The sequence below is a fragment of the Phoenix dactylifera genome, unplaced genomic scaffold (genome assembly GCF_009389715.1).
Source record: "Phoenix dactylifera cultivar Barhee BC4 unplaced genomic scaffold, palm_55x_up_171113_PBpolish2nd_filt_p 000515F, whole genome shotgun sequence".
NCBI lineage: Eukaryota > Viridiplantae > Streptophyta > Magnoliopsida > Arecales > Arecaceae > Phoenix > Phoenix dactylifera.
In genome coordinates, this window is record NW_024067928.1 from 85,620 (window position 1) to 98,365 (window position 12,746).

Genomic DNA, 12,746 nt, shown 5'->3' on the forward strand with positions numbered 1-12,746 from the left:
GATCGTGGCCATAGAGATTGTTGCAATCGAGGACGACCACACTATGATTACTGCGATAATCTTGTTGACACACGTGACACTTGTTACAAATTATATGGCTACCCAAACCACCATGGAGGAACCAAAAACTCTACTCCTACTACAAATCACGTTGCCAATAGCAAAAATCCTCTTGGCCCATCTATTATGCCCCAACTCACGCTCAAGTTCTATGTCCAATTGTTGTCCATATTGAATAATGACAAACCACCACTTTTATCAACATGATAGGTATTTCTTCTAACTCACAACATATGACATGGATAATTGACATAAGTGCTTCTGACCACGTAGTCTCCAACTCTAATCTTTTTTTATTATTTGAACCTTTACAACTCGTCAATCCATTAAACTACCTAGTAGATATATAGTTCAAATAACACAAAAAAGGACAATTAAAATGTCCCCTTCTCTTGAGTTAAAAAATATTCTCTGTCTACCCACTTTCAATTTATATTTATTATCCATTAGTAAGTTTACTAAAATAGATAATTGTATTGCCATCTTTTTTCCTGACCTTTGTATCTTTCAGGACCAGTCAATGAGGAAGCTGATTGGTCTGGATAAAAAAAAGGATGGTCTTTCATACTACAAGGGTCCAATTTCTCCTACTTCAATAGCATATAGCACCCAGTTGAGTCTTTGGCATAATCGTTTGGGTCATTCGTCGACTCCAAGACTAAAAGTTTTAGGCCAAGATATTTTTATTCCTTTTTCACTTTTTAAAGTAAAATAAAATTTTGTACTATTTGTCCTCTAGCCAAACAAACTAGCATTCCTTTTTCTCCAAGTATTTTTGTTATTTTTTTTTTATTTTTGAACTTATTCATATTGATATTTGGGAAGGTTATTCTATTCCATTTCATATTGGTGCATGTTACTTTTTAACAATCGTCGATGACTTTTCACATTGCACATGGATTTTTCTCATGTGATTCAAACATAAAACATTTGATTTGCTTAAGAAATTTATTGCTCTTGTGGACAACTAATTTTCTTGTAAAATTAAAATAGCTAGAAGTGATAATTGGATGGAATTCATGGATCATCAATTGCAAACTTACCTTGATTCCTTAGGAATTATCCATCAAACATCTTGTGTTAGCATGCCACAGCAAAATGGTGTAGAGTTGGGCGTAGACATATATGCCTCCTTGAAGTTGCTTGAGTATTACGTTTTCATGCCAACCTACAAATCCAATTTTGGGATAAATGTGTTTCAACTGCCTCTTATCTTATTAACCGACTTTCTTCTCCTATTTCAGGTGGTAAATGTTCTCATAAAATGCTTTTAAATAAAACCCCTCTTACCACCATTTATGTACCTTCAGATGTCTTTATTTTGCTTATATTAAGCCCAAAATAAATTTGGACCTTGCGCACGTAAATACATTTTTGTAGTATATCCCTATAGCCAAAAAGGCAATCGTGTGTATGACCTACTTGAGAAAAAAATATTCACTAGTAGGCATGTTATTTTTCATGAATCAGATTTTTTATTTGCCAACACATGTCACATTTTTTCTTCTTTCTAATTACCAATTCTTCGTAACATTACTGATAATGGTGATGAACCCATCCTCTCTACTTCAATTGATCGTTTATCTTCTCCTACTCAGCCCTCTTCCACCTATAATCAAGATTCCATCGAACCAGTTGATCTTTTTGAAATATTTGTTGATCCACCACCAAAATGCTCCACAAGGATTCGACGTCCTCTCCAGTAGGTTCAATTTTTTTAGTGCTCTCAAGTTTCATCCTTTTTGTGCCCATACCAAAATAACATCATGACATGTACTGAGTATCCACTCCAAAATTATCTTTTCTTTGATAAATTTTCTAGCTCTCACCATGTTTTTCTAGCTTCTATTTTTTCTTCTCAGAAACCCAAGTCCTTTTGCTCAGCAATGAAACATGCTCATTGTCGTGATGCTATGGCCAATGAAATAAAGGCCTTATAGTTTAATCACACAAGGACCATAATGCCACTTCTACCAAGCAAATATGCCATTGGATGCAAATGGGTATATAAGATCAAATACAAGTCCGATAGTAATATTGAACGATATACAACAAGGCTTATTGCTAAAGGCTACATAAAAATTGAAAGCCTAGATTACCATAAAAAATTCGCTCCGATTGCCAAATTGGTCATGATTCATTATCTTTTTGCTATTCAGCCACCAAATAATGGCATTTGTACCAGCTTGATATCAATAATGCCTTCCTCCATGGAGATAAGACTTTCAATCAGCTGCTTCTAGAGCACTTTCTCATCCTTAAGGAACATGATTTCTCTAACCATCTTAAGCATTTAGTCATCATGGATCATCAAGTTGGTAATCTTAGCTGACCACTTTGGTCGGAAGATTGTCGACGCAGCCTTTTGCGATGAGGATGGTGTTGGGAACCATGCATGCTGCAAAAAAATAAAATCGCAGTGGAAGATGCATGCACAGTCATTCATCTCATAAACAAAACAAAAATCGTTCATAGATAGGTTAAGATTAAATCGTTAGAGAAAAGATCATATATTTACCTTGTGCAGGTAGATTTTCACCGCAATCTGATGATCGTGGTTATCTTGAAAGGATTCGCTTGAAGCCGCACACATGTCCGGCTTCTACGGATATCCACACGAGGAAGAGGACCGATCCAAATGTCTAGATCTCATTGGGGTGCTAGCTTCCTTACAGAGATCATCTTTGATGGTTGAAACCCTCTGTGTTTCAATCAACTCTTTGATTGCTTTTGAGAGGAAGAAGAAGGATGAAAGGAGAGGAGGAGGGCCGCCCCTTCTTTTCTTTTGGGCTTACGCATGCCCCAAACCAAATTAAGTAGGGGCGTGCAACCTAATTTATTTTGGGTGCATGAATCCTCCTCTAAGGAGGATGAGGTGGCCACAAAGAGTTCTTATCTAATAAGGACTCTTAATTCTTATCCTTTAGATCATGACTCAATTAGGACTCTAGGAGTCCTCCTCCAAGTAGGACTTTTATAATTTTCAATTCTAATCTAATTAGAACTCTAGGAGTCCTACTCCAAGTAGGACTCTTAAATCTTATCTAATAAGGTCAAGCCCAATTTAATTAAGTTCAATTGATTCAATCAAATTATAATCCAATTGCAATTATTCCTTCTCCAAATCACTAACTCTTAGTGGGTTAAACTAATTATTAATCAAATTGATAATCATAATCTATTGTGATTCCAAATCGCACTCGAACCATCGGATCGGTCAAAATCTCTAATGTGTGTGATCCCATAGGTTCTATTATATCTGGTAGTGAGACATATTGTGATTCCTATCACAATATCATTTAAAAACTTATTTCAATAGGTTGGAATAATTTCAACTTATCTCACTAGGGATCATTGACCATCAAGATAATCCATGTGAGTCTCACCATCCACCAGTGACATCTAGCAGCATGTAGTGGCAACCCAGCAGAATAGAATAGATGAACCTCTAGGTGCAGTTATCGTATGATACAATCCTTCTACCGTGGATCCCTACAAGATGGAGGTCATGGATAACTCATCAAACCCCATCGTCTATCATATGTCAAGATTTATTCGACTTTAGTTCGAGAGCGAAAAACTCCTTTTTCACTATACATACTTTTCGGCTGAGGTCTTTCGAACTCAGTCTCATAAATCACATAGGACCACTTCTTATCTACCAAGGTCGATAGATTCTATGTAGGTGCACACCCTACTCCTACAGTGAACCTACTGCAGCCAATCTGCACCACAAGAATCCATATGGCTAGAAACCATTTATATATGCAGTCAAACTACAGCAACCTCACTGTGAATAGCCGAGGCACTATAGATCAAAGGATCATTCATACTACTGCAACATCATGTAAGTCACTGACGAGTGGATAGACATCTAAGTGACTTCTTGCTTTGGACACGCTCGATACCCTTGTTCTCTAACAAGCACCTGCACATCACTCTAGTGTCCCTACACTGTACACTCGAGACTCGTCCATCCAAAAGAAAAGCGATCTGTGCACTAATCTCATTGGATCAATCACCATCCTTGTGATGATCCATCGATCAGAAGCATTTAAAAATTAACACATGGCTCAAATTCTCAACTCTTGATAGAAGCCAAACTAAGATAGGCACTCACTAAGGCCGCCACGAAGAGCAGCTCAACCATAGACGGTGCTTTCATCTGACGACTGTCGCTTGCTCCTCATCTGATACAATAGGGAGAAGGCTCAATGCATTCATCCTCGGTGTCGCCCCTCGTGTCAGAAAGCTTCATGGCTTTGCCAAGTTTGCAAAATAAGACTGACCCTTCTAGTCATGGATGGAGGAAGGGCCAGAGAAGGATATTGCAACCTCTACTGCAGGAGAGATACTACCATCCCTTATTTTGAGGATGCATCTTTATTTGTAATAAGGCTCAGAACTACCCCATAGAAGAAACAAATTCGTGGACTCTCAAAAAGCAGAAGAATCCAATAATTATCCTCCAAACATTGGGGATGAGTTGGGTCAATTTGAGCTGGTAGTGGGATAGAAGCTCGGCAAAGACAAGGGAGATCGGAAGCCGCAGCCCTACCCTCAAAGTTTCCTCATAGAAGGCGAGCTGATCCTCCCTATTCGACATCACCCAATTGGAAGGATGGGGCAACTCCAAAGAAAAGTTTTGGGGCATGAAAAACTCGGACCGAATTCTTTTTAGGTCAGACTCTCTTGAGACGCTTCTCTCAGTGTCTAGGCTCAAGGCAACCTCGGAAAGAATCCTTCTCGAGGCCATGGAAGGAATCATAGAGACCCATCTATTGCAAGGAGGAAATGAAGGAAATGGGGAGCAATGGAAAAGAAGGTTAGAAAGCTAAGGAAGAGCAAAAGAGAACCAAGAATGAAGGTAGGACACCTACCGAAGACCTAAAGAGGAGGAAGAACTCTAGTGAGTTGGGAAAATTCCGAAAAGAATGGAGGAGGAAAAGGACCCCAAGAGGCTCTCGTCCACTTTCGGACTCTCTCCAAGAATCGAACTGTAGAAGGTCTAAAATAAAGGAGATGCACAGGTCTCCCACCTTCTATAGAGCCTGAATGGCTCAAATCGATCTGACAGTTTGCCTATTAACCCGCTCTCTATGATATGTCATCCAAGCATTCGATCCTGAATAATCAACCAGATCGCCATTATCAAAAGCGTATAATCATTTTTCTTGAAAACTCACTGCAAATGATATCACTTCAAGAAAAGCATATGCCAGTTTGCAATTATAAATACAATTTTTCGAAGATCTCCAAAATTGAAAAGACAACTCAGTTGATTGGTTCTATAGCTTGCTTCAGCTGATTAGCTAAATCAAAGAGACTACTTCCTTCACCTAAGCCAAGCAAGCTAGCTCGGCCTCAGAAGTGGGAGATAAGTGATATGCCTCGAAGTCAATTATAGCCAACATGGCATATCGACTAATAGGAGTTTACCATATAGCCACAAGCCAACCAACGAAAGCCCTCCATATGACCGACTCCAAAGGCATGCAGAGAGTCCTTCAAATTTCAAACTCTCCCACTAACTGGTGACAACTAGGACATGATCACGAATAGTTTCCATAATTGTGCAATGTGTGCTTCGCGTGGGTGAGATATCTGGGCAAAACGCTGAGGTGGGACTTCAGACAAGGCACAATATGTTACCAAAAATGGCTAGCGGACATGGCCAACTTGTTTGGCAATGGGCACCAGCCCTTGTCTATATAAACCACTCTCGAGGGACCCTCAAGGTAAGTTCTTTATGTGTTCTTTTGTTCCCCTTACACTGCTACTCTACCACTCTTGCACCTTTTCTATTCACTGAGAATTGGGCCTGACTTAGGCATCGAAAAATTCTCCGCTAGACACTTTTCGTCAAGTGGACTTTCTTTATTTATAGTATTTTAGATCGAATTCATTATTAGAGCCACCATCCGAGCATAACTTTCTACATCCTTTTCGCCTCAAAGATATGTCGTGACCTTCACCTGATTGGTACAACAGACAAGCTAGCCTCTCCAACGATCTCGTCAGCTCGGCGCCTAAATCGAGCTAAATCTCAACAGCAACAAATACTAGAAAGTCAAACTCCAAGACTTGATAGATATGGATTTATAGACAATTCTAAACTACAAGACATGGATAATCCTTTTGTTTTCTTATAATTCTCTAATCTTAGGCCCCATTTGAAGGAGCTTTTGGAGGGCCAAAAAGTATTTTCTGTCCCTCTAAAAGCACTTTTAGATGAATAGGGGTGTTTGGTAAATATTTTGGAAAGTTGTTTTAGCTTTTCCAAAAAGCTAAAAAACAGCCTTTTGGGAGAAGCTCCATTTTGGAGCTTTCTAAAAAAGCACTTTTAGCCTAGTGAAAAAGCTATTTTTTGACCAAAATACCCATAATAAAATATAACAATTACACAAAATATCCCTTTATAATTCTAAAAATTGCCAGAAGGGTGAAAAATTAATTTGCACTAATAATTATAATATTTTTTATCTTTATTATTGTATTATACTATAAATATAATATTATATTACATTATATCATAATACATTAATATGTTATGTTAAATAATTTAATATTATGTTATATTATGGAAAATTAATTTATGATAATAGTTATAATATTTTATACCTTTGTTATTGTATTATACTATAAATATAATATTATATTATATTATATCATAATACATTGATATGTTATGTTAAATAATTTAATATTATATTAAATTATTATACTATAGTATACAATATTATATTACTATATTATAATAATATTATATTATATTATAGTAATATTATACAATATCATATATTTATGTATTAATATATATAATATTTATTATACTCTGTTGTATAATACTATATAATGTTCTTTATGGTCATTTTGTCATGCCAAAAATACTTTTTCAGTTTGTTTACCAAACATATGTTAAAGTGCCACAGTACTTTAGAATTATAGTTACCAAACAGTAAATAGCTTTTTATAAAAACTCTACTTCAGAAAAAAATTTTCAAAAGCTCTACTTCTAAAAGCTTTATTGCCGACAGCTTCCCAAACGGGGCCTTAATGGAGGCAATTAGAATTTTAGCACAACCACCAATGAAATATATATATATATATATATATATATAGAGAGAGAGAGAGAGAGAGAGAGAGAGAAAGGGACTTTATAAGCCACTTGATTTTTTATTAAGGAGTGAGGATAACAAGAAAGTACATCTGGAAGTTAGCTCTTTTGAGGAGCTGATTCCAATCAGTGAGCTATATGACCCCACAAAACTAAAACAACCGGACCAAACAACAAGCTGTGTCTGTAAAAGGACAAATGATGAACTACAGTGGGAGTTGCATAACTATAGGGAAGGTTGCTAGAAGCTCTTCATGGCTTCGAAACATAAACCTCCGAAGCATAATTGTAGATTTGGTGGCACTTACCGACCAGAAGGTCTTCTCAATCATAATTGTAAAAGGACAAATGATGACCTACAGTGGGAGTTGCATAACTATAGGGAAGGTTGCTGGAAGCTCTTCATGGCTTCGAAACATAAAACCTCCGAAGCATAATTGTAGATTTGATGGCACTTACCGACCAGAAGGTCTTCTCAATCATAATTGTAAAAGGACAAATGATGACCTACAGTGGGAGTTGCATAACTATAGGGAAGGTTGCTGGAAGCTCTTCATGGCTTCGAAACATAAACCTCCAAAGCATAATTGTAGATTTGATGGCACTTACCGACCAGAAGGTCTTCTCAATCATAATTGTAAAAGGACAAATGATGACCTACAGTGGGAGTTGCATAACTATAGTGAAGGTTGCTGGAAGCTCTTCATGGCTTCGAAACATAAACCTCCGAAGCATAATTGTAGATTTGATGGCACTTACCGGCCAGAAGGTCTTCTCAATCATAATTGTAAAAGGACAAATGATGACCTATAGTGGGAGTTGCATAACTATAGTGAAGGTTGCTGGAAGCTCTTCATGGCTTCGAAACATAAACCTCCAAAGCATAATTGTAGATTTGATGGCACTTACCGACCAGAAGGTCTTCTCAATCATAATTGTAAAAGGACAAATATTGATGAACTACAGTGGGAGTTGCATAACTATAGGAAAGGTTGCTGGAAGCTCTTCATGGCTTCGAAACATAAACCTCCGAAGCATAATTGTAGATTTGATGGCACTTACCGACCAGAAGGTCTTCTCAATCATAATTGTAAAAGGACAAATGATGACCTACAGTGGGAGTTGCATAACTATAGGGAAGGTTGCTGGAAGCTCTTCATGGCTTCGAAACATAAACCTCCAAAGCATAATTGTAGATTTGATGGCACTTACCGACCAGAAGGTCTTCTCAATCATAATTGTAAAAGGACAAATGATGACCTACAGTGGGAGTTGCATAACTATAGGGAAGGTTGCTGGAAGCTCTTCATGGCTTCGAAACATAAACCTCCAAAGCATAATTGTAGATTTGATGGCACTTACCGACCAGAAGGTCTTCTCAATCATAATTGTAAAAGGACAAATGATGACCTACAGTGGGAGTTGCATAACTATAGTGAAGGTTGCTGGAAGCTCTTCATGGCTTCGAAACATAAACCTCCGAAGCATAATTGTAGATTTGATGGCACTTACCGGCCAGAAGGTCTTCTCAATCATAATTGTAAAAGGACAAATGATGACCTACAGTGGGAGTTGCATAACTATAGTGAAGGTTGCTGGAAGCTCTTCATGGCTTCGAAACATAAACCTCCGAAGCATAATTGTAGATTTGATGGCACTTACCGACCAGAAGGTCTTCTCAATCATAATTGTAAAAGGACAAATATTGATGAACTACAGTGGGAGTTGCATAACTATAGGAAAGGTTGCTGGAAGCTCTTCATGGCTTCGAAACATAAACCTTCGAAGCATAATTGTAGATTTGATGGCACTTACCGACCAGAAGGTCTTCTCAATTAGCCAAATTAAAAAGCTTTCAAATTTTGACGTTTACACCCCTCCAAATTTTAAATTCAGATCTTTGAAACTTTGAACCCCAATGATTCGTTCAACAAGGAGTTTTTCCTCTCTCACAAGTCACAACAACTAAAAATAAATAAAAATAAATAAATAAAATATTATCTTGATTGGAGCTCCCCAATATGTTGGGCATCACAATGAGTTAGAAAAGCCACCAATAAGGCCTTTAGAAGACGGACGGAGATTACTAAATGGACGTGTACTCGCCCTTGGAACTCGTGTCGCCAGCGGTGCCCACTAAGGCATGCGCTCATCCTTTACATTCCCAAGTCTCAAGCTTCTCCGTCACAATCTCCCCCCCCCCCCCCCCCCCCCCACACACACACTATCTCGCTGTGTGGCTTGTCTCTCTCTGTGCGAGCGCGTTTACCATGGTAATCTTTGCGCTAAGCTTGCTTCTGTTTAACTCGATGAACTTTATTCATCTATAATTCTCCCCATCTTTTGTGTAATAGAATTATATTTGTTGGACATTTGTACATGCAGGATGAAAGCATGGAAGTAAATGAGGCCGGTTCCAAGTTTCATGCCGCGTGGAATCCAAAGCAAGGTGGTTTTAGAGCTGCCATGTTTGTTTTCGGTAAGTACTCGCAAAACAAGAGATCAAGCAAAGGACCATTCCGAGCTTAACCATGTAAAATCCCTGCATGAGAAACCTTAACCAAGAGACATGATTGTAATTAGCATGATTAGGCTGTTGACCGACGTATATGTAATATAAGATCTATGAATTCTCCAGCTTTTGCGGGGTTTGAGAATATGGGCTTCATAGCCAACATGGCGAGCTTGGTGCTATATTTCTCGGGAGTGATGCACTTTGATCTATCCGACTCCGCGACCACTCTCACCAATTTCATGGGTGCAACTTTCCTACTTACGATCATTGGAGGTTTCATCTCAGATACATACATGACCAGGCTCAATACAATTCTTATGTTTGGACTGATTGAAATTTGGGTAAGTTTAACATCATGACAATATTTTGAGGATGCCTTATGTGATAGAAAACCGATTGATGACGCTTAAATACAACTCTTTTGGTTGCATGTAGGGCTACATTCTTCTCACACTTCAAGCTCGGTACAGGAGTCTGCAACCTGATCAAAACTGCTTGACGTGCCACCTGAAGGGTGGCAATGCTTGGATGTTCTACATTACATTGTGCCTACTGGCCTTGGGCTGTGGAGGAATTAGGGGATGTGTCCCTGCACTTGGAGCTGATCAGTTCGACAAGAACCATCCAAAGGAAAGGAAGCATTTGACCAGCTACTTCAACTGGCTTTTGCTCAGTGTCACCTCCGGCGCAACATTAGGTGTCACGGTCATCGTGTGGGTTTACACTGAGAAAAGTTGGTCAATGGGCTACTTCATTTCGATGTTGCTTGCCTTGGTGGGTTTCATCTTCATCACTCTGGGGAAGCCCTTCTACCGAGTCCGATTCGCCGGAGAAGGGCCCCTTCTTAGGATTTTGCAGGTCCTTCCCTCTCCTCTATCACTAATGTAAACTAATTTCAAAATATCGGGATGGTGACATAGCATACATATGCATGACATTTACTGGTTTTTCAGGTCATAGAGCTAGCAATCCGAAACCGGAAGTTGTCACTGCCTGAAAATTCTAATCAATTGTTTGAGATTAATGAGAAGGAAAGTGAATTTGTCGAAGATAAAATTCCACATTCCAACCAATTCAGGTGATATTTTTTTTCCTATATCTTGATCTCTTTTCTTTAATTGAGCACCCCTACGGCTACTGCTACTGCTACTGTTGCATCAAAGAGCAATCGTATGGTAACTCTAAAAAAATTGTCAAAAAAGTCACTCTTGCGCCAATCATTTTGCTTCATGAAATGGCACGCTTCGCGCTGCGAATTCAAAGAGAGCAGTACAGCGTTACTGAATATGAGATAGTAAGGTATATACGTGTCTAAGTGACAGAATAAATTCCATGCATGCATGAAGAAGCCTGCAGTATCAAATATCAGTTAATAACAATAGTATTAGGTGAGGACTGAAGAGGAAGACACCCTCATGGCCTCAAACTAACGTGTGGTCCACAGGTCAAAATCAAGGTCGATGGGCAAACCTTGTAAACACCTCTGTTGTGGTCGTCGTTTCTTTAATTTGTTTCAGTATGTCACTTTCTGAGAAGTTCAATCTAACGGTGATCAATTAGGTTTTTGGACAAAGCGGCCGTCCTGCCCAAAGGCACCACCACGGAACCATTGAAGGTCTGCTCGGTGACCCAAGTGGAGGAGGTAAAGATCCTGGTCCGGATGCTTCCCATCCTGGCCAGCACCATCCTCATGAACACCTGCCTCGCCCAGCTGCAGACCTTCTCCGTCCAGCAGGGCAACATCATGGACCTCCACCTCGGCTCCTTCAAAGTCCCCGCAGCCTCCATCCCCGTCATCCCCCTCTTCTTTATGTCCCTCCTCATCCCCGTCTACGAGCTTTCCTTCATCCCCCTTGCCCGCCGCATCACCGGCCACCCCTCCGGCATCACCCACCTCCAGCGCGTCGGCGTTGGCTTAGTCCTCTCCATTGTTTCCATGGCTGTCGCCGCTGTCGTCGAAGTGAAGCGTCGCAATGCTTTCAACCACCATCTCAAGCAAATCAGCCTCTTCTGGTTATCCTTCCAGTATGGTATTTTCGGTATCGCCGACATGTTTACACTAGTAGGATTGATGGAGTTCTTCTACAGTGAGGCTCCGGCAGGCATGAGGTCGCTCTCGACATCCTTCTCGTGGCTCTCCCTCTCACTTGGCTACTTTGTTAGCACGGCTTTTGTGCGCGCCATTAACGGGATAACAAAGAGACTGGCACCAAGTAGACATGGGTGGCTGTATGGGAAAGACCTGAACAAGAACAACTTGGATCTGTTCTATTGGTTTCTGGCCATACTTAGCTGCCTTAACTTCTTGGTATATTTGTTTTGTGCCAAGTGGTATAAGTACAGGAAGGAGGGGGGCCAAGCTAGTCGGATTGACGATGGTGTGGAGAGAGGCAATAGTGCTAGGACTGCCACGAAGGAAGAAGAAGAAGAAGAAGCCACGAAGAATATGCAGCAGGTCACTTGATCTGTCGATGGTTCGGGCTCAAGTGTTTTGGAGGACGAGGTGGTGATGTGCTAAGGTTCATGTAATGTTATGCTTCAAGCTAAACATTGCTCCTGGGTGCGTAGAAGAATGTGTTGGTGCATTTTAATATTAAAAATTAATATTTATATTATTTATGAGGTTCACGTATTTCATGTATTTCATGGTTCATGTATTTGGGGAGATGAATGGGAATGATTCATGAACTGCTTTGGGAAATGTATTTGGTGAGGGAGTTGTATTTAGGATTTCTAAGTGCATGTATGTTTTTATTACTCTCATAAACTCAAAGTTCCAAACTCTCCATATAAACCCTTCTCCCCTTTACTCCAAAATACACAATATCACTTCATTTTACTCACAAAAATACTTTGAGAGAGTTTTTGGCAAAGAAGGGTGTTGTTTTGGTGGAGTTTTGGGCTTAACTACTTGTGCAAAGTTGGTTCTTGCCGTATGACGATCGTCTGGTTGTTGTATCCTGGAGGAAACAAGTCATAGTGTTTTCTGCTGCACCGAGTTCTAGGCTTTGCGAGCCGCAGAGGGCTTGGGCTTGAATCTCCTTAAAGAAAGCG

At 39.6% G+C, this 12,746-nt stretch overlaps 1 protein-coding gene across 1 annotated transcript; it reads left to right on the forward strand.

The window, feature by feature from the left end:
- Positions 1–7,679: 7,679 nt before the first annotated feature.
- On the forward strand, positions 7,680–12,395 carry LOC103707384 (protein NRT1/ PTR FAMILY 4.5-like). Its single transcript, XM_039119259.1, has 6 exons — positions 7,680–9,002; positions 9,563–9,656; positions 9,816–10,033; positions 10,128–10,550; positions 10,646–10,770; positions 11,253–12,395. Exons 1-6 carry the CDS (start codon positions 7,680–7,682, stop codon positions 12,154–12,156), a joined length of 3,087 nt encoding a protein of 1,028 aa, XP_038975187.1. The 3' UTR covers positions 12,157–12,395.
- The last annotated feature ends 351 nt before the right edge of the window (positions 12,396–12,746 follow it).